Source organism: Pipra filicauda, unplaced genomic scaffold (genome assembly GCF_003945595.2).
Source record: "Pipra filicauda isolate LSUMZ 115617 unplaced genomic scaffold, ASM394559v2 scaffold554_size360964_pilon, whole genome shotgun sequence".
In the NCBI taxonomy this organism is placed as follows: Eukaryota; Metazoa; Chordata; class Aves; order Passeriformes; family Pipridae; genus Pipra; species Pipra filicauda.
In genome coordinates this window covers 266,576-287,737 of record NW_024104703.1, presented here as the reverse complement: position 1 = coordinate 287,737, position 21,162 = coordinate 266,576, and the positions used below count along the sequence as shown (strand labels likewise).

At 55.0% G+C, this 21,162-nt stretch overlaps 1 protein-coding gene across 3 annotated transcripts in view; it reads left to right on the top strand.

The window, feature by feature from the left end:
• Positions 1-6,432: 6,432 nt before the first annotated feature.
• Positions 6,433-21,162, top strand: part of LOC114000835 (H(+)/Cl(-) exchange transporter 5) — a 37,179-nt gene continuing 22,449 nt past the window's right edge. Inside the window, exons 1-2 of one of the 3 annotated variants that reach the window (XM_039387325.1) lie at positions 6,433-6,452; positions 18,444-18,593. In XM_039387325.1, coding sequence (XP_039243259.1) covers positions 18,461-18,593 — 133 coding nt within the window. In that variant the 5' untranslated portion in view covers positions 6,433-6,452; positions 18,444-18,460. Of the gene's footprint in view, positions 6,453-7,113; positions 7,167-15,054; positions 15,264-18,443; positions 18,594-21,162 lie in introns of those variants that run through there. The other 2 variants (XM_027745465.2, XM_027745463.2) reach the window with 2 other exon arrangements.

Here is a 21,162-nt window from a genome sequence, read left to right as displayed (position 1 = left end):
AGCGTTTCACCCTCTCTGTCTCGCTCTGACTCCAGGGTTCATTATTCCACCCACGGTCCCGTTCTGCCTCTGGGCAACACCAGCTCCTCCCCAGCCTGTGTGGGAAGGGGTTTTTAACCCACCACCCCCAGTGCTGTCCCCAATGGGTCACGGTGGTGCTCTGGCTGTCACTGTCCCCAAGTGCCACTCACCCCCTCGCCCCCCGCGGCAGCGGCAAACGTTGCCAAGCAGCTACAGAAATAAATATTTTCCAGCCCCAAATCTGCTGTGGCTGATACACCCCCTCAGCCACAGCACAGCCCCAGAGAAGCTCTGGAGGTTGTTTGTTGTGGGTGTTGCCAGGAGCGGGTTGGGGTGTCAGCCCGGGCTCCTGCAGCCCCTCAGGGTTGGGATGGGTGTGTGGGTGCTGCCCATGCCCCGCAGCTGAGCCGTCCCATCCCATCAGTGCAGGAGCCTCTCCAGAGCTCATGGGACCTCCTGCCCCCCGACTGTCAGCATCTGATTGGGTTGGGGCTGGGGGGACAGTGGGATTGCACTGGATACCCCACAGTGCCAGTACTGTGTGTGGCGTGACAGAGGACCTAATGCCAGCCCTGTCCTGCCCAGCCTGTGCCGACAGCAGCTCAACCTAAATCTCCATGATGGGCTTCCCAGGGCAGTGGTGGAGCCACCATCCCTGGAAATGTTAAAAAAACTCGTGTAGATGTGGCACCTGGGGACATGGTTTAGTGGTGGCTTTGGCAGGGAATGGTTGGACTCCGATCTTGGAGGGCTTTTCCCACCTCAGTGATCCCATGATTCTATGGCTTGTGCATGCTGGTGAAGCAGATCCCTTTGGGCACAGCGGCTCTTCTGCTGGGACAGGGGCTGGATCTTTTTTCCTGGGAATCTCAGGAAGTGCCTGGGGACACAGCTGGATGGTGGGGTGGCACTGAGGTGAGGGCTGTGGCATCCACTGCCCTGTGGAGGGACAGCTGCCCAAGGGCTGTTGTGTAGCCTGGGAGGACCCCTGACCCCCCCATGCTCATGGGGGTACTGAGGCTGAGCAGGGCGGTGGGTTGGAGGCTCTGTGGGTCGGAGGTGGCCCCGCTGTGCACGTGCCATGGAGGGGCTGCAAAAGCAATCAGCACGAACACGCACGTCCTGTGACACTGCCACTCCTCCCCTGGGCCCCCTGCCCACGGCAGCACGGGCGGGGGGAGCTGGAGCAGGGCCAAGGAGCAGCTGGGATGGGCTGGATGGGGTGTGGGGCTCTGCAAAGAGCCGTGAGAGGGACCTAAAGGGAACCCACTCTCTGGAGGTACCGGGAGCTGAGGGTGCCAGAGCTGCACAGGGGGTTCTGGAGGCCCCACCATCAGCTGGGAGCTGCTGGTCCGGGCTGTTGGGGTGCAGGGAGAAGAATGCCAGCCCTGGCCAGGCTGGAGCAGGGCTGTGGTGGTGCACAGGGCCCCCAGCGAGGCTGTCCCCGCTCCCTGAGCGCTCCCCACTGCCGTCCCCAGCGGTTCGAGTGTTTTCTTAGAAGCGAGAGCAGCGTGCGCGGGACGGGATGTGGGTGAGAACCGGAGCCGAGGCGGCTGCACGGGCCCCCTACCTGCAGCTGTTCCCGCTAAACCAGCTTTTCCGGAGCCCACCTGGGGGTTTGCCAGCGGAGCAGGAGCTGAGCCCTGCATGCTCCCTCCCCCGGCCCTCAGTGAGCCCCCTTCCCCAGGCTGGGGGATGCAGCTCCAGCCTGGAGCAGATCTGGCATCCTGGAGACCCAGATGGATGTGCTGGGACGTGGAGGGGACAGCTTTAGCAGAAGTGGCCCTGGCTGGAGACAGTCACCTCCCTCACTGACTGCTGGGTGGGCAGCCAGAAACCTCCCTGGTGGCCACCACTGTAGGGACCACCTGTGGGCAGGTGTTGCCTGTGTCTCCCTGCTTTTCCCTTCTCTATATTCCCAGGAAGAAGGCATGTATGGAGGCATCCCTCAAGGCAGGGCCACCATGCAGGTGCCAGGGCTTCTGTCTGTGCCTGGGAGCTGATAGTCCCTTACCCCCCACACCAGGGGTTCCTCGATGAAGTTGCTGGGAAAGATCCTGGAGGGATCTTTCCAGCCTCTGAGGGGGTAAAAAGAGTCACCAGATCTCCCCTAAAAGAAGTTGTGGCCACTCTGTGCTTCAAAGAGGAACCTCAACCCTCTGGGGAAGGGAAGTCCCCAGCTGCTCAGACAGTCTGGCAGTAGTGATGTAAGAGGTTGTAACTATTTTGGGAGACAGTGTAACCCTGGGGATGCCACCTACTTTCTTTCCCGTAAAGCCCCCTCACATGTTTTTGTGGAATTGTAGAATGATTTGGGTGGGAAGAGACCTTAAAATCCATCCAGTCCCACCCCCTGCCATGGGCAGGGACACCTTCCACTAGCCCAGGTTGCTCCAAGCCCCGTCCAACCTGGCCTTGGGACACTTCCAGGGATCCAGGGGCAGCCACAGTTTCTCTGGGCACCCTGTGCCAGGGCCTCCCCACCCTCCCAGGGAAGAATTTCTTCCCAATATCCCATCTAACCCTGCCCTCTGGCAGTGGGAAGCCATTCCCCCTTCTCCTGTCACTCCAGGCCCTTGTCCCAAGTCCCTCTCCAGTTCTCTTGGAGCCCCTTTAGGCACTGGAAGGGGCTCTTAGGTCTCCTTGGAGTCTTCTCCAGGTGAACATCCCCAGCTCTCCCAGCCTGGCTTCAGAGCAGAGGGGCTCCAGCCCTTGGAGTATGGTGGGATCTTCCCACGTTTACAAGAAAGAAGGGAGAAGTTGGGCCCTTTTGGGTTTTCCAGGAGGCTGGTGCCTGCAGACCAGGGTTAGGAAATTCCTCAGCTGTGCTGGGACTGTGCCAACTCCTGAAACAGTCCCTGGGGAGCCTCCATGTGACCCCAAATCACCCGGGGGACAGGAGAGCTCCACAGCAGGGTCAGTGGGGAGTGGGTTCTTCCCCCTCCCAGGGATGCCAGCATCCATAGATGGGAGTAGGCAACCTCCTCTGGGTCCCCCCAAGCTCCAGAGCGATCAGGGGGGTTTGGTGTTTCTTTGGCCACTGCTCAATCTCTGACTTCATCCCCCAGGTATCCAAAGAGACAATGCCGGTGGTGGTGGCCAGCAGGGCATCCTGTCCCCTCGCCCCCCCTCCCTGCCCCCAGTCACTTCCCGGGATTGTTCTGCTCCCTTGGCCAGGGGCTGGATGGGGAGTCCCCCGGGAGCGGGAAGGGACGAGCCTCACGTGCCTGGTGGCTGCTGGAGTTTCGTTCAGCGCCGGAGCACGGCCGGGGCACGGCATGAACCCGGGGTGAGGTCATCCTGTCCCTGGGCCTTCTCCTGCCACCACTCCCTCTGCTCCACTAGGAACTGCCCTCCTGCCCCATCCCAGCCAAAACCCTCTGTCTGATGGCACCGAGACTGACCCGGGTTGGGGTGAACTGGAGGGAGAACAGCGGATCACGGCGGAACCAGGACGTGCTCTCTGCTGGCTTAGCTGGCATTAACCTCGTGATTAAACTAATAAATGCAACACCAGGAGAGTCCAGCCCTGTGTCACCATTCCCTGGCTGCAAGCCTCCATTCAGGCAGGGGCTAAGCCTGCAAATACCTGTCCCTGACATAATCCCCCCGATTTCTGCGCCTGGAGGCCAGAGGCTGTTCCAGCAGCAGTCTTTGGACCTGGAATATCTGCTTTTCCCCTTGCAATTCCTCGTGGTTTGGGAGCACGGTGCTCAGCCACATGCTCCTTCCTCACGTATCCCATGTCCTGGCCACCCAACTGCTGTAGGGAATGTTTAGATTATAAAGTTCAGTTCTTTTCCCATTTTGCTGTGATATTTGCTTTTTTGGGGGGATGCGTTCACAGAATCCCACAATGGTTTGGTTTGGAAGGAACCTTAAAGCCCATCCAGTTCCAATCCCTGCCATGGGCAGGGACACCTTCCACTAGCCCAGGTTGCTCCAAGCCCCGTCCAACCTGGCCTTGGACACTCCCAGGGATCCAGGGGCAGCCACAGCTTCTCTGGGCAACCTGTGCCAGGGCCTCCCCACCCTCACAGGGAGGAGTTTCTTCCCAATATCCCATCTACCCTTGGCCTTTGGCTGTTTGAAACCATTATTCCTTGGTCTCTGCTGGCTCCAGCAGCATTCCAACTGTGCAGGCGAGTGGGGGGACACTGGATGCTCCCAGATCCCCCCACCCCAGCCACGTGTTTCCAGCTTCTGCTATTTCAGGGCTTCCTGTTTCCCTGAACCAAGCAGCTTCCTGGCAGGCTGGGACGAGCCTGGGGCTGTCCCTGCTGTGGTGGGACAGGGCTGTGTTCAACATCCAGCCAGGGGCATTTATTCTTCCTTCTGCTGATGCTGCTGAGCATAGAAAACAATGGGCAGGAAATTAGGGTTGGGGTCTGTGTTCCTTCCCCACAGAGCAGCCCAGTTCCAGCTGAGGGAGCTGGGGGGGCCCAACCTGGGGAAAAGGAGGCTCAGGGGGCACCTTCTTGCTCCCTACAATTTCCTGGTAGGAGAGTGGGGCCGGATGGGGGTCGGGCTCTGCTCCCAGGGAACAAGAGATAGGACAAAAGGACATGGTCTGAAGTTGTGCCAGGGGAGGTTCAGGTTGGATATTGGGAAAATTCCTTCATGGCAAGGGTTGTCCAGCCCTGGCACAGCTGCCCAGGGCAGGGGTGGAGTCCCCATCCCTGGGGGGATTGGGGATGTGGCACTTGGGGACAGGGGTCAGTGGTGGCCTTGGCAGTGCTGGGGAAGGGTTGGACTTGATGATCTCAGAGGGCTTTTCCAACCTTAATGATTCCCTGATGGATTCCATGATTCTGTGATCACCCCAGGGCTTTGTGCTCCCCTGGGTTGTTTCCCAGGAGGGACCGGCCACGATTCCAGACCCGGAGAGGAAACCAGCCGGGTTTTGAGCCAGTCGCCATAGGATGAGGAGGAGGAGGAGAAGATGCCCCCAGGGACACGGCGGGATAACGGCAGCTCCGGGATGCTCCCGGCCGGTGCTGAGCTCTGTCCTGCCCGCACCGCTGCTGCCCTCTAGTGACCCCCAGCACTGGGACTGGCGGCACTGGTGGCACTGGTGGAGGACTGGGAGGGTGGGCTCTGCTGATGGGGCTGCATGGGAGGGCTTGGCTCCTTCTGGGGCATCACTCCTGGCCCGGGGAGCTTCATGCCGCTGAGGGTGGATGCTCACGGACAGGGGTGGAGATTCCCCCTAAACCTCTTGCCGGTGGTTCTTCCGTCCCAGTGCTTGGTCCAAGGTGAGGAGGAGGGAAACTGAGGCACGGTGACTGTCCTTGCCTCCGGGCTGGGACGAGGATGGAGGGGGTTACGGGATCGGGGGGTCTGGGCTGGGGGGCGCCGGGTTAGGAGGGGGTCCAGGGCTGCCTGAGCTCCAGACGGGTCCGCCCTGGGGGACAGAGGGGATGGAGCATTCCGGGGGGCAGCGGGACCCCCCGCTCTGTCAGTGGAAGGGGGTCAATGACGGGGGGGTCGTCAGCAAAGGGGGAGTCAACAGGAGCGGGATCATTGATGGGCGTCTCTTCTGGGGAAGGTAGTGATGGGGGTCAAAGATGGGGGATGTCAGTGATGGGGGGGCAGTAATGGGGGGTGTCAGTGATGGGGAGTCAGTAATGGGGGATCAGTGATTGAGGGTCAGTGATGGGGGATGTCAGTGACGGGGGTCTGTGATGGGGGTCAGTGATGGGGGTGTCAGTAATGGGGGTCAAAGATGGGGGGGCGTCAGTGATGGAGGGTGTCAGTGAGGAGGTCAAAGATGGGGGATCAGTAATGGGGGGCGTCAGTGATGGGGAATGTCAGTGATGCGGGAGTCAGTGATGGGGGGTCGGTAATGGGGGATGTCAGTAATAGGGGATCAGTGATTGGGGTGCCAGTGATGGGGGTGTCAGTGATGGGGGGGCAATGATGGGGAGGTCAGTAATGGGGGTCAGTGATGGGGGGGTCAGTGATGGTGGTCGGTAATGGCGAGTCAGTGATTGGGGTGCCAGTGATGGGGGGTCAGTGACGGGAGTCTGTGATAGGTGTTTACAAGGAGAGGGGTTGAACAGCTGGGGGGAAGAGTGATGGGAGTTCTGAGATGGGGTGCGAACCACGGGAGGAAGGCGACAGGGCACGTGGAGGTGCCAGGACCCTCTGCCCCCGCTCTCCTTGACCCCCCCCCCCCCCCCCCTTTCATAACTTGGCGGTACCGCTTTAAGAGCGCGGCGCCCACACTCAAGATGGCGCCGGCACAGCGCGCCCGCGCTTCAGCGGCCCACAGTGCGCCTGCGCCACAGGCCCTGCCCGGAGGGGCGGGGCGAAAGGAGCACGTGATCCAACGGCGCTCCGCCCCTTCCGCCCGCCCCGCCGGAGGAGCCGCCGGAGGGGCCGCGGGGGCGCCGGGCCCGGGCCGGGCCGGGCGGGGACAGCGGGCACTGGTGAGGGCACAGGGCAGCGCCGGGGGCCGGGGCAGGGCTGGGTCGGGCGGACAGAGCGGGCACGGAGCTGCGGGGCCGGGGGGAGCCCGGTGTAACGGTGCGGCCTCTCCCCCCGTCCCCCCCGCGGGTCCCGGTGGGGAGGGACGCGGCCGCCGCCGCAGCGGGAGCTTTGGCTAAAGGTGGTTTGGGGAGCCGAGAGGAGTCACCGATTTGGAGAGTTGTGGATCCCCCGCGTCGGGCAGGGAGGTGGGTGTGACAGGAGTCAGTGAGTTCCAGGAGGGAGAGCACTCCCCCCGTGGCAGAGGAGGAGGGTTAGGTGGGATAGTGGGATGGAATTCCTGCCTGGGAGGGTAGTGGGATACTGGCACAGGTTGCCCAGAGAAGCTGTGGCTGCCCCATCCCTGGAAGTGTCCAAGGCCAGGTTGGACGGGGCTTGGAGCAGCCTGGGCTGGTGGAAGGTGTCCCTGCCCACAGGGTGGGACTGGATGGGCTTTAAGGTCCCTTCCAACCCAAACCATTCCATGGTTCCATGTGCAGTGTCTAAAGTGTCACCAGCCCCTCTGCTCTGGGTTCAGGGCTGACCCTAATCCCACAGCTCAGCCTGGGAAAGGTCCTGTGTCCTGGCTATGCTTCCCTGCCTGAGTCACTGTTTCTGTTCCAGCAGCTCCAGGAAGTGACAGAGAGGAGGCAGGAGCAGCTGAGCCTTGGGAGAAGGTACAGATGGCACTTGTTGGATGGGTAAATGATCCTCTCCATGGGGGAATGCCAGTGCTGGGAGTGGAAAATGGGACCAGGCAGCGTGTGAGGATAGGATTCCCTCCTGTCTGCCCCTGCTGCAGCACATGGGGGCAGAGCTGGTGTCCCCCTGGGTCTGTTTGGGTGCTCAAGCAAAGCTCCCATCTGAAGGAGCTTCCAGGAATACATGGTGTGAGAAATGGTGCAGCTGCAGTTTGGGAATCCTGTGACACAGTGAGTGTTCCCAGCCTCTGGTTCTGTGACTTTTGGCTTGCCCAAGCTTTAAACCCTTCCTTAACCTTGGAGGTTGTTCCTCAGGTTTGTGCAGGCAGAATGAAATGAATGGTTTAGCTTTTTACGTCTGTGGGGAGCAGGTGTTTGTGGAAGGCACAACTGGGGAATGTTCCAGGCTTGGGGGTTTGTGGAGCAGGACTGGAAGCACCAGCACCTGGGAGGCTGCAGGGACGTGGCTGGCAAACACTGCTGCTCCTCTGACTCGTTTTGTTTCCAGAAGGACTGGAAAACAGGGCTGTTTTTGGTTTCAAATGCTGCATGAATGGTGCTTGTGTAGAAGAGAGAATTGTTTTTAATTCTTTCAGATGTAGCAGCCAAGTCATCTCATGACTGTGCTGAGCTGCCCCCTTGGAAGTGGCCCCCACCCTCTGCAGGGGGCAGGCAATGGTCCCTGGTGTGTGTCCTTACACTTGGCTCCACCAAAATACCTTTTGGGGCTTGGATTTGGTTCGCCCAGGGTTTTGTGGCGTTGTCACTGACAGTTGTTCTCCAGGAGCTGAAGTGGTTTGGGAGCAGCTCCCGCCCAAAAGTGGGTTGTTTGCTGGAGCTGTGTTGTGCCTGCACCTTCTGCCCCTCCCTTACTCTGCACACCTTGGAAACAGCAGCAAACCTCTTTTGCAGCTCACCATCCTCAGCTGTCAGAATGTTCAGAAGCAGGAAAGTCACCATGGGTCCTAAAATTCCAAAGCTCATTCCTCTGCCGTGTTTGTAGGAGGTTCTTGGGGAAACTGTGCTACACAAAGGTGCTTTTGCTTTCCCATGTCCTTCTCTGTACAGCTGTGCTTCTGCTTCCTACTGCTGGGTGCTCTTGGCAACTCCTTTGCCTTTCAGGGTTGGGAAGGGTCTGATTTCAATCTAAACACATCCCTTCAGCCTTTCTCCAGCATTATTTGTTCGATCCCACTTGGCCTGGATTGTTTTTTATTTAAAAAAAAACAAAAAAAAGAAGTCATGAAGCTGGTAAGAAATGGGTCTGTAACACGGATATTTCAGGAAATATCTGTAACACGGATGCAGGATTCCTTTGGCTCCAGCTGCCTTGGCAGGGCAGAGGCTGGTGGTGCAATGGCCACGTTGCCACCTGCAATTAGAGGATAATGAGCTGCTCAGCACAAACAACTGGTTTAATGGGAGGGGTCATGCAGCTGTCAGCATGTGAGCTGGGGAGGGGTTCAGCAGAGGGGCTCCAAAAACTGGGGAGGCCTTGCTGCAGGAGCACCAAGGCTTGTGCTGCTGCCCCTGGGTGTCGTGGGGGGGTTTCTCAGTGCAGGGTGATGCACACAAAGCCTCTTTTTTCACCTGGGAATAGCATTTTCAGAGATAGATCTGTGGGGTGTTGGTGGCAGCTGCCCTGCAGATTGAGGTGCTGCCTGCAGCCCCTCGGCTCTCAAGGCTCACCTGCTTCTTCTCCTTTGCCTTGCATCCACCTTCACCCCCTCCTCCTTCCCCAAATCCCATATTATTTCTTCCCCTCTGCCACAGTCCTTTATTTTCTTCTTCCATCCTCGTTGTGGAAGGTGGCACCAGCTGTGTCTCCAGCTGGATGTGATCACCAGTGAGGGAAGGCAAACCCATCCCGCAAAATTCCTCACCTGGAGCATGTTCAGGTAGGGGTAGAGTTCATCCATGTAGTATCCCAAGTCATTTGGGTGTTCTGGGAGCCTTGACAGGGCGGCTGGAGCCCCAGGCTGCACAGCCAGGGGAGGGCTGGCACTGACTGGCCTTGCCATGGTCTGGTCACGGACTCATCCAGCAGGTTTGTCCAGCTCTGAGTGCCCGAGTGCAGAGCTGACAGCGTGGGGTTGAATAGCTCTGTGCATCTGGCATCACACCTTTAATTATTCCCTCTGGGATAACAGCTCACTCCTGGTTGTGCAGCACAGCTTCACGTGCAGGTGTTTCTGAGGCACTGTGAGCCCTGGTCCTGTCACTGGGTTAAGGGTCCAAACCCCAAAGCCTCGTCGCAGGTGTGGGTACAAGGGTGGTGCCCATCAGCGTGGCACAGTTTCCTGTCTGCAGAGGTCAGAGAATCATGGAATGGTTTGGGTTGGAGGGATCTTAAAGCCCATCCAGTCTCACCCCCTGCCATGGGCAGGGATACCTTCCACTAGCCCAGGTCGCTCCAAGCCCTGTCCAGCCTGGCTTGAACAATTCCAGGGATGGGGCAGCCACAGCTTCTCTGTGCCAGGGCCTCCCCACCCTCACAAGGAACAACTCCTTCCCAATATCCCATCTATCCCTGCCCTCTGGCAGTGTGGAGCCATTATTCCTTGCTCTCTGTGGATGAATATGTTTTATTTGGAACAAGGGGTGCTACAGGTGTTCCCGGAGTTCAGGGAGAGGAGTGAGCCCAGCTGAGTGCTTTGGTCCGACACAGCAACCGGGGGCGTTTTGGGGTGGGAGATTTCCATCATGTCCCTGTTTTCTTTCTTTTCCTCCTTTCCTTCTTTCACCTCTTCATGGCTTTTCCTCCAGAACATTTGGATGCTGCAGCGTCCCACTTTGTGCTGTTGCCGGGTGGAAGGTGAGGTTGGAATGTGTGTCCTGCTTTGGGAGGAGGCTGGAACCGGCTGTGGGAATTCAATGAGTCCCGGGAGCGGCTTCAATGCTGGGAGTCCCCCCATGGTGTGTGTGCCAGCCTGTTCTGCCTCAATGCCTCAGGGTTCAGAGCCTCTGGGCTATGATCCAGCACTTCCTAAAGGCTGGCTTTATTCCTCCCTTCTTCAGGAACTTCAGTCTGTTTTTTAAACCATCTACAAGGAAGGAGAGTGTATAGTTCGGATCGAGGAGGTGCCTGTGAGCAGGATGAAACCCATTGCTTTGACAGAAATGCATTAAATCTCCATGTGCTGAGCAGCTAGGACAGATTTGGTGGAGAGGGAGGGGTTGGAAAGGTACCTGCTGTGCTCAGCCCTCGCTGTGTGCCAGCTGTAATTCCCACTGCAGTTGGCAGCAGCTCCGGGTTGTTCCTGCTCCCCAGGAGCCCAGCAGCAGTCCTGGCCTGGGCTCTGGCTCTCCTCCCCTAAGCCATCCCCTCACCACAGGGAGGCTTTCCCAGGCTGTTCTCTCCCAGGATTTTGTGCAAGTTGAGTGCTTTATGTTCCCTTTGTGCTTGAAAATCCCATTAAATCTGTTGTAGCCCATATTTCAGTATGTTGGGTATTTTCTCCCTTGTCGAGCAAGAGGCTGAGCTGCGTCTCCCCAGAATGAGTCTTAACCCCAGTTCCACGTGGTGCTGTTTGGATTTCGGGGTGTTCTGAGAAGTGTCTCCTAAAAACAACACCAAAATGAAGGTGTTCTGCTGGAAGAGTTCCAGTGCTGGGTGTTCACAAAGTGTGGAGTGACAGCTTTCCAGCTGAGACTTGATGCAAGCATGACACTAAACTGGACTATTGACCCTAATTGGAAATATCTGTTGAAGTCTTGCTTTTGTAGCCATGACAGTCCTTAAAAAAATAAAGGGAAAAAGGAAAGGAAAATGGGAAAAAGATGTGGTGTTTGAGGTGAGATGATATTTTCTTAGTGGTTATGTGGCTTCTTTTTTTTTTTTTTTTGTCTGAGAGATTTGGGCATCAGCTTTCTCTGTTAGATCTGTAACTGCAAATTCTTGTTCTTTTTGAATTCCAGGAAAATAATTGAAGGCAGCAGATGTGGGAAGAATGGGATGAGTGTAGGTCATGTCATCTGAAGGTGCAGATCCTCTGTGTTGGTGTTGCACAGGTTGTGGTGGATGGACAGTGTGTGACTGCCAGGAGGGACATTTGTAACCTCGAAACTGGAAATGGGTTTACAAAATACTACAAAATGAAGTTACAAACAAGTAACTCACTTATTTGGGAAATAGAAAATGATCTTATTTGTTACCCAGAGAAGCTGTGGCTGCTCCATCCCTGGAAGTGTCCAAGGCCAGGTTGGATGGGGCTTGGGTCTGGTAGAAGGTGTCCCTGCCCGTGGCAGGGGGGTGGAATGAGGTGGTCTTTAAGGTCCCTCCCCATCCAAACCAGTCTGGGATTTTAGGGTTCTAGGTGTTAAGATCTTCTCATCTTGCATCCAAGCCATTTTCCAGTTGTTTTTGTGCTGGATGTGCTGGTTTCACAGGCTGCTGGGAGCTGCCACGTGTTGCACTGTCCTGGGCTGAGTCTGCGGGTCGTGGGGCTGGACCCTCTGCACCCTTTCACAGGGAGAGGATGGAGAGAGGTCCTGAAGCCTCTTGAGTGCCTTCACTGCCATCTGGGAGTCCCTGACTCCACTTCTCCTCAGTGTGGACTTTGGCTGTGGCTCCTTGGTGTGGGCTGTGTGATGTGGAAATTCATCCAAGGAGCAGCCTATCCCCATAACAAAAAGAGGGCCTGTAGGGATGTCCCGATTCCCAGAGCTCTCCTAGGGAAGGGGCTGGCCAAGAGGACAGCTGTGGTTGTGATCCAGTTTAAGAGTAGACATTTTGGCAGGAGGTGGCTTTGGAGCCTCTATCCAAGACTCTGATGTTTTCGGGATGAAAGCGGTGCCGGATCAGTTCCTGATGCTCCGCGATGGAAACCACGTGTGTTTATTCTGGCTGGTTCCCTCTGGGTCATGTGTTAGTCACACTCTTCCTGTGTGCTGGGAGGGCTGAGTGATGGGAAGGGTTTGCTAACCCCAGGATGGCCGTGGATACCTGGGAGTCATCGCTTACCAGCCACACAGCTATGTTGGAAAAACAAGGCTCTCTGGTGATTCTCCTGTGCAGAGCCGTGACAGTCAGTGATGTCACCATCCTGGATTCCCAAAGAGGCTGGGAATGGCAGAGAAGCTGTTGTGTTGCAGTCTGGAAATTGCTGTAAGTAACTGAACTTAGTCTGGAAAATACAGCTTAAAATCCAGTAGCAACAGATCCCTCAACAGATCACGAGCTGCCTGTAAATTTGGTCTTGGGCATTTTTGTGCCGGGCTGCTTTTTGTCAAAATATTAAACTGAAAAGCTGAAACTGGTTGTGAAGAACCTCCTGGGAAGAGGTGTCTGAGCTGACATTGTGCTTTTTAACTGAGAATTAAAATGGAAATGACAGAAAGTTTAGAAGGAAAAAATGAGGTTTCCTGGAGAAAGCAACGGATGGAGCAGATAACTGAGGCAGTAACCAGGAAAAGATGTTCCTAATCGTGAGTTGTGATGTACAGGTGCTTCCAGCTCAGCTGCCTTTGTGCTTAACAACGTTTCTTTTGGCTTTTGGAGGACTGATGCTGGTTTTGAACAGGGCTGGCAGTGCCTTTGGACACAGCTGTGCCCTCACTGTGCATCGCCTCGGTCCACACGTGCTGGAGCGACGGCTGGAGCCTGGAAGTGCCTGTCCTGCTTTTGGGATGGGTGTGTTTGCTGTTTGCCTTCCCTTGGGTGTTCCGGTGTCCTGGGCTGAGAGGCAGAAGCTCTGTGGAGTGATGGATTATTCCAGAAGAGGTGATACTGGTGTGGCTGTAAGGCTGTGGTGTCAGTGCATTCCAGGATAGCGGTGAATCCCATAAAGTGCTGTATCAGCCCCATGTGCAGAAGTGCCAGGAAAACCCAAAATGTCACAGGGTCCATGCTCTGCTTTCTGCCATGACCCAGACTCCTCACAGCGCCTGTTACCTTGCTGGGAAGATGTCAGGGCAGAGCACTCCAGGGGCCTGTGTGAATACGTGTCAGAGAACAACAAAAGAGCCCCAAACAAGCCCTAAAACAATCCAAGTCTTTGTGTTCGGCTTGTGTTGGTAGAATTCCCAGTTTCTCACAAACCTCCTATTGTTCAGGCCAGTGTGGCCAGACAGCTCTGGCCCAAGGCAGCAGCATTCCCAGGGGGTGTTTGCCTTTGCTGGAGCAGCTGCTGAGGGCAAGAGGCTGCCTGGAGTGGTGGAGTCCCACTGGCCAGGTCAGCCTTCTGCCAGGGCCAGCACAGCCTGGGAGGGACAGGATTCTGCTCCTGCACTAGTGTGAGGCTGGGGGAGCCCCAGAGCCCCCCTTGGCCACTCCAGGAAGGGAGCAGTCATAGAATCCTGGAATGATTTGGGTTAGAAGAGACCTTGATGACCATCTACTGCTATCGGTTGCTCCAAGCCCCGTCCAACCTGCCCTTGAACACTTCCACCCTTCTACAGCTTCTTTGGGCAGGGAATTACCACCTTCACAGGGAAGAATTTCTCCCCAGTATTCCATCTACCCCTGCCCCCCTGTCAGCGTGAAGCCATTCCATGTTGTCCTGTCATTCCAGCCCTTGTAAATTTGGTGTAGTTTCCCATCCACAGAAGCAGAGGCTGGTTGTAGTCACTTCAGACAGCACAGGGAATTGGAGCAGGGAATGACTTGGAAAACCAGCATTTTCTTGCCTGCGGCGAGTCACCGGCTTTGCTGTCACAGCGTGGGGAGAGAGGGCTGGTCCCTCCCTGGGGGATCCATTTGGCAGCACGACTGTGCACGAGGCTTCTCCTTAAAAATCCTCCTGCGCAGGGTTCCAGGCCTCGAGGGCTGGGATTCAACAAAATCCAAACCAGCTCACTTAGTTTAGGTGCAGATGGAGTTTGCCCCTTATTTGCTTCAGGAGGGAGACGTGGGGGTTTTTAATGGCACGTGAGCCTCTGGAGGGGTGATGTTGCCCAGAGAGCTTGTGGTGGGGGAGCCCCACAAACCCCAACCCCCCTGTTGCCCAGAGAGCTTGCTACACCAGCAGGCTGGTCTAGTGGAAGGTGTCCCTGCCCGTGGTAGGAAGGTGGAATTGGAGGAGTTTTCAGGTCCCTTCCAACCCAAACAGTTCCAGGACTCTCTGAAAGCCTGGCTCTGCTGGCTCCCAGCCAGGCACCATGGGTATTGACATAACACTCGTGTTGACATAACAACTAAACAGCTACATTTTTCTCTCCTCTCCTTTGTGTTTTTTTTTTCCAGTTACAGTTGGTTTATTCCGCGTGTTTTTTTTCTTTTTTATTTATTCTTATTATTTATTTATTTATTTATTTGTTCTTATTATCTGGTACTTGCCGGAAGGGACTGTCCGAGAGCCATGTGGGGCTGGGAAGGAGAGGGAGCCCTGAGCTGTCAAAGCATGGCTTAGATTTGCTGATCTTTAAAAAAAACCCCACTGTCTTGTGATCCAGGTTTTGGTTTTCCAGAGGAAACAGCCACTAGGTGGTAAGCTGGCTCCTTCCCACAACGAGAACGACTCTGGAGGTGGCTGGTTGGGATTGTTACCGCTCCTGGTGTTGCTCTGCTGTGATGTCCGTGTGGTGCTGGTGGAGCTGGGGTCAAGCCTCCCCTCTGACAGGGACAGGGAAAATGCTACAGGAGCTTTTTCCACGCTCTGACTGGGAAAACCTTGAGCCTGTGTGCTGGAAGGGCTGCTCCGAGCGTGGCAGTGCCGGAGCTCTCCGGGGCTACCACTCCCACTCCCACTGCCCTGCTGCCGTGGTGGCCCTGGGACGGGTGCTGTTGGGTGACACTGGAGCACAAAACAAGGAGACAATCTTGGAATGTCTGGTGGTTTTTTTTGATTGGAAATCATGGCGAGGGCTGAGCATCCCAGCCGAGCTGGGGCTGGCAGCAGGATGGCAGCGGAGCTCCAGCTTCCTGGCTGCCAGCACTGTCATCTGAGTCACTTCCAGGCGTCGTGGGGACCCTGCCGGGTTCTGCTTCGCTGCTTCCCTTTTTCTTGACTGCCATGGGGAGCACCAGGACGGAGTAGAAAGCTGGAGGAGGTGGATGGGGCAGCTGGAGGAGGTGGATGGGGCACTGGAGGAGGATGGCATCACACCGGCGTTGGGGACACCGGGAGCCTTTGGGTACGTACGTTTGCTTGGGGGGGGGGGGGCGGGGAGAGTCCTGGCAGTGCTGCAGCCCGTGGAAAGAGGCAGCTGTTGCCTGATGAGGACTGGTGATAAATTAACAACTAGATAAGCACGAGAACGGTCTTTTTTTTTTTTTCTTTTCTTTTTAAATTTTATGTTTTGTGCATGTGGTTTAGCCTGGGAAAGCATCGCTCGCCCGTAGAGGGAGCGTTTTGGTAAGAAAAAATGACTTAAACCCGACACTGCTTCGGGGCTGGGGGGAGAAGTGAGCATGGAATTATCCTCCTTGTGTCCTCTTTGTGCTGCCAGGTGTTCCCTGGGCTCTGCTGCAGCTGGGAGGTGCTGTGTTTGCTGCCTCGGTTTTGATTTTTAAAGCTGTAAATGAGAACAAACTTGGGGAGGAACTGGGAGAAGCAGGAGGTGCTGGTGCTCTGGTTTCTGCTCCTCGAGCAGTGGTCTGGCTGCCTGTGCAGCCTGGGCAGGAACTGATGCTTCTTGTGGAAAGCAAATGGGTTTAGGTGAGATACTGGGGAGAAACTCTTCCCTGTGAGGGTGGGGAGGCCCTGGCACAGGTTGCTCAGAAAAGCTGTGGCTGCCCCATCCCTGGAAGTGTCCAAGGCCAGGTTGGATGGGGCTTGGAGCCACCTGGGCTAGTGGAAGGTGTCCCTGCCCATGGCAGGGGGTGGAAATGGATAATCTTTAAATGTCCCTTCCAGCCCAAACCATTCCATGACTCTAGAAAGACAGACACATTTTAGCCCCCCTTCCCATGTATTTACACACACAAAGAGTCTTATTGGAAAATCCCTGTAAAACTGTGTTACACTGCAGATGAGCCCCATGACACACAAGCACAGAGTTTCCTTAGTTCTCTGCCAGGATGAACAGGCTCTCCCTGACTCCTGGGCTGGCAGTTGGACCCACTGTGTTCCCTGGAAGCAGCTCAGCACCACAGCACTTTAATGAGATTTAATTTTCTTTATTGTTAGCTGATGAATATTAACTTTGAACTCCTGGCTTTCTCCTGCCCTCAGCTCTCCATACCACACTGTCTGTGTGCTCTCAGGGAGCTCATATGCCTTCCTGAGCACCCAGCTCCCCTGGGCTCCCTCCTTCCTGGGGTATTCTGCACCAGTTTAATGAGAAAACAGGGCTTAAAAGTTTAGGAACATCATGTTCCACACTGAAGAGCCCAATGCGTCACTCTGTGCAGCTCCAAGGCTTTTTTTTTTTGTGTGTGCTGTCGTGGCTTTTTCTGTGTAATAGGAAGTGTTTTCTGCAGAGTGTGTAATTCAGCTCGTTGGGAAGTGCTGGCTGGCGTTTTCCCTTCCTGAGGCTGAGCCACATATTTGGTTCCTCTCTAATTCTCTGAAAAAATATCAGTGTTTGCAAAGGCAAAGCACACATGGCCAGCAGTGGCAACTTGGCCTGGACCAAGAATAGTGTGGCCAGCAGGACCAGGGCAGTGATTGTCCCCCTGTGCTGGGCACTGCTGAGGCCACACCTGGAATTCTGGGGTCAGTTTTGGGCCCCCTCACAACAGGAGAGACATTGAGGGGCTGGAGCGTGTCCAGGGCAGGGAACAGAGCTGGGAAGGGGCTGGAGCAGCAGGAGCAGCTGAGGGAGCTGGGGGGGCTCAGCCTGGAGCAAAGGAGGCTCAGGGGGGACCTTCTGGCTCTGCAACCCCCTGACAGGAGGGGGGAGCTGGGGGGGGTCGGGCTCTGCTCCCAGGGAACAAGGGACAGGAGGAGAGGGAACGGCCTCCAGCTGTGCCAGGGGAGGGTCAGGTTGGACATCAGGAGGAATTTCTTCCTGGAAAAAGTGGTCAAGCATTGGAAGGGGCTGCCCAGGGAAGTGGTGGAGTCCCCATCCCTGGAGGTGTCCAAAGAAGGACTGGACGTGGCACTCAGAGCTCTGGGCTGGGTGGTCACAGGTTGGACTTGATGATCCTGGAGACCTTCTGCAACCTCCATGATTCTATGAGTCTGTCTTCTCATGGAGATGCAAAGATTCCCACTTCCAGGTGGCAAGAGCTATTTTTGACATGATTTTTTTTCCCCAGTTTAGGTTATTTATTTATTTAGTTTATTATGTTTTCAGAGCTTGTGTGTTTGTAGTTTCCTTGCTGTTCTGGAGAAGAGGAAGAGACACAACAGGTCTCGTGTTGTGATCTGATGTGGGTGGCTCCTTGAGATGACTGGGGTCGAAAAAAAATCATTGCAAACCTGTTGAGAGCATATGTGGAGGTTATTTAATAAATACATGGGTGGATGGCACTTGCCTTGGCTAACACTCGACCTTGGTCATTTTGGCTCTGTTGGGTCACGATTGGCAGACAGAAACTCATTCACAGCCTGTGGGAGGTACAAAGGAGAAAAAGGAAATATGCTGAGAGGCTTTTTAGACCAAGAACTTTGAAATATTGTTGTGGCTGCCCCATCCCTTGAAGTGTTCCAGGCCAGGTTGGACAGAGCTTGGAGCAACCTGGGCTAGTGGAAGGTGTCCCTGCCCATGGCAGGGGGTGGGATGAGATGAGCTTTAAGGTCCCTTCCAACCAAGCCATTGTGTGATTGTATAATAGAATTGATTTTCTGTAGAGAAAAGCATGTCCTGAGGTCTTTGGGCTGCTCGTGTGCTCGGGATCGTGGTCGGATCCCTGGGAGCCATGGCAGAGGTGACACGGGATGGCACAGCTGAGATGGGGCTGTTTCTCATTTTTGGGGTGATTTGCAGTTTGTTGTCTCATAGCCTTGGTGAAGCCTCACTCGTGGCTGACATTTCCTTGTCCAGCATCCAGTTTGAGCCCTTTTCCAACAGTGGACTGATGGATGTAGGATCCCTGTTAGGGAGAATCTCTGTGGGCTTGGTTGCTAAACTTGTTCTTTTAAGAACCCATTGCTGCCATGTTTATGGCTCCCCAGTTGGGTTCAGATGCCATACTGGGACCTGCTGTTGTTTCTGGCATGTGACAGTATGAAATCCAGTGCAAGAAAATTGTAAAGCTCTTCCAAAACCTTGGAGTTCTAGGCTGAAATTCAGGTGGCAGCACTGCACCCACCCTTCCCGTGGGAAGGGCAGTGCAGCTTCTGGGTCTTCAGGGTCAAGTGTGAGTCTAGCTGGCTTAGAAAATGAGGTTCCATGCTTGTGCTCTAAAAAACTCCCCTTTGCTCCCAGGTTTGGAAGCTCTGGCCATGGATCAGAAAGGCTATCGACGGGGGAGCTTCCAGAGCAGCACCAGTGATGAGGACATGCTGGAAATAGCTGGAGCATCTGTGGACTTATCCATGGCAGATGATGACCCACCACTCGACAGGGAGATGGGAGGTAACACCCATGAGCTTTCCCCTGTTTGTCCTGATGGCTTTTGGTAGGATTTCATGCTAATGTTTTCTGTGTGGATCCTGCTGGCCTCTGCCCAGAGGATGGGTCTGATGTTTCCTGGCACCGAGGTGAAGAGTTTGCAGGATTCTGTGCTGGATTGCATCCCTCTCTGTGTGGTTCCTGTGCTGTGAGATGTGGCATATTCTCTCCCACTGCTTTGCTTCCCAGACTTCTGGATAGTCCTTTCTGGAGTTTTCCAAAATAGCAGCTGTCGGGAAGAGCTGGTGGTGCCAGGAGGGAGGGATGTGAGTGCCATGGGAAGGGATGGCAGCGCTGAGCAATTGCAGAGACTCTCCCCTCCCCTCTGCTCCCTTCCCTTCTTTTCTTCTTTATCTGTAGTTTTAAAGGTTTTCCCTTGTGGAGAGAATCTCGTGCTGTGACAGCAGAGAAGGGTTTATTGGCTTCCCCTGCCAACCCCAGCTGTCCAGAGGGTCTGCTCCTCCAAGAGTCTGAGCTGTGACATTAATGGAGGAGGGATGAATCTGCATGGGTCTGCTGAGCTTTGGCACTGGACAAGCAAGACCTACCTGCTTGTATCCTCTGTGAATTATCACAAGTTACTGTAAAAGCAGAAAGACTTCATTTGGGGCTCTGTGCCTTCCCATAAACCTTCTTGTTCTCTTCTTCCCCCACCCCTGTTACTGTAGGGCAGAAATTCAAAAGAAATCCCTCTGATTTGCTTCCCAGCTGTGTGCTCTGCCTCTGGAAGGGAAGGCAGGCTTCCCGAAAATGTCACCTGCCAGGAGCCCAAACTGCCAGCTTTTCCACAGGGAGTCTTGTGAGGGCCATGTGATCCTTGTCCACTTGGCTTGGGCAGAGGAAGGATCACTGTGTGTGGGTAGTGGCTGCATCAGCTCTGAGAGAGAAACATCTGTGTGTGGTTCAAAACCCTCTGTCACTGTGCAGAGGGATTTATGGGCATGATTTACCTCCCACATGTGTTCTTCTCGGGGTTCCATCCATGCAAAGGAGGGTGGTGTCAGCTCTCTGGGCTGAAACCTGGGCTCAGGTTTGATGTTTAGAGAGGAGGAGCTGAATCCTTTAATTTCTTGTCAGGAGATTGTTATTCCATGGAGCTTAGAAGCGGTAGTGGGTGACTTGAGCTGGGTTTTGCTGTTGGCTGGGAACAGCACTTGGGTTGTTTAACAGGCTTCTCCCATCTCCTCTGAGGATGTTTGAAGGCCTGTGGCTACTTCTGTAAAAAAAACAGGGCTCTGCCCCACTGGCACCTGTGGCTTGAAGTGATGGTGGTGGCAGAACCTCAGAGGGCTGAGAATCACAGAATCCTTTGGGTTGGAAAAGCCCTCTAAGACCATCAAGTCCAACCAACCCCCAGCACTACCAAGGCCACCACTAGCACATGTCCCCAAGAGCCACATCCACGTGGCAGTTAAATCCCTTCAGGGATGGTGACCCCACCACTGCTCTGGGCAACCTATGCCGGGGTTGGAAACTCTTTCCATGAAGAAATTTTCCATCATATCCAACCCTGGCACAACCTGAGGCCAAATACCTGAGGAGTGGTTCCCCTGCATGATGTTCTCTGTGTTGACAGGATGCTCAAGGCCATGGGAGAGGTGACACAGAAGTAAAAGAGGAAATGTAAAAGGGGAAAGAGCTCCTTGCCCAAATGCCAGTTTCTGTTCACCCTGTGACTCTCCCCTGCTGACTTCAGGAGAAGTCAGCTGGCAAGTGTTTGGGTGCCAGGTGTGAAACCTGAAGCTGTGGGGGCACAGGTTTGACTGGAGCTGGTGAGGTGGCAACTGAGGTTCTCCCTGCAAACCTCTGCCTGGTGTGGTGTTGGATGGGGACCAGGTAGTGATGCCTTTGGGAACCAGAACCCAACCCTGCCTTACCCCTTCTCCAATGCTGTCAAACTCTCCTGTAAGGGTGGTGGCTTTTCAAACTGAAAGAGCACCCAAAACTGGAGCTTCCAGCTCCTGCCAGGTGCCCAGAAGAGGAAGTGTCACCTCCTGCCTGATGGATCTGTAAACCTGGAACGTGTGTGGCAGCTGGAGCTCCTCAGAGCTTTCCTTAGGGGGCCTTGACTGGTGAGTGACAGTGGCAGGGCTCTGCTGGGGACCACCAGCCTTGCTGCTGCTGAAATGTAGATATTCCAAGTGCTTCAGGCCTGTTTCAGTCAAACTGCTCTAAACCCAACTGCAGTGGCTTCTCACGCCTGTTTGTGTTACTGAAACCTCACCATGAGTAACATGTTCTCTCCCTCTTATCTCCTCTGGTCTGGACTTCAGCATTTTATCAGTAAAATGTAACAGATAAGACCTTCCTTGATTATTATGGGTTTTTTTTCCATGCTGTTAAGTTGTGCTCGGGAGTCAAACTTGGCTTTTTAATCAAATCCCCTGATACTTTTATAGTTTCCCTTGCAGTCTTGGCACTAAGGTAATGGTGTTACAGCAGGAAACGAGGGAATCTTAGCAGTGCTTTCTCAAAGTTGTTGTCAGAGCTGGAATTTACATCCTGGCCAAAGGGACAGTCTTTTTAAGGATGC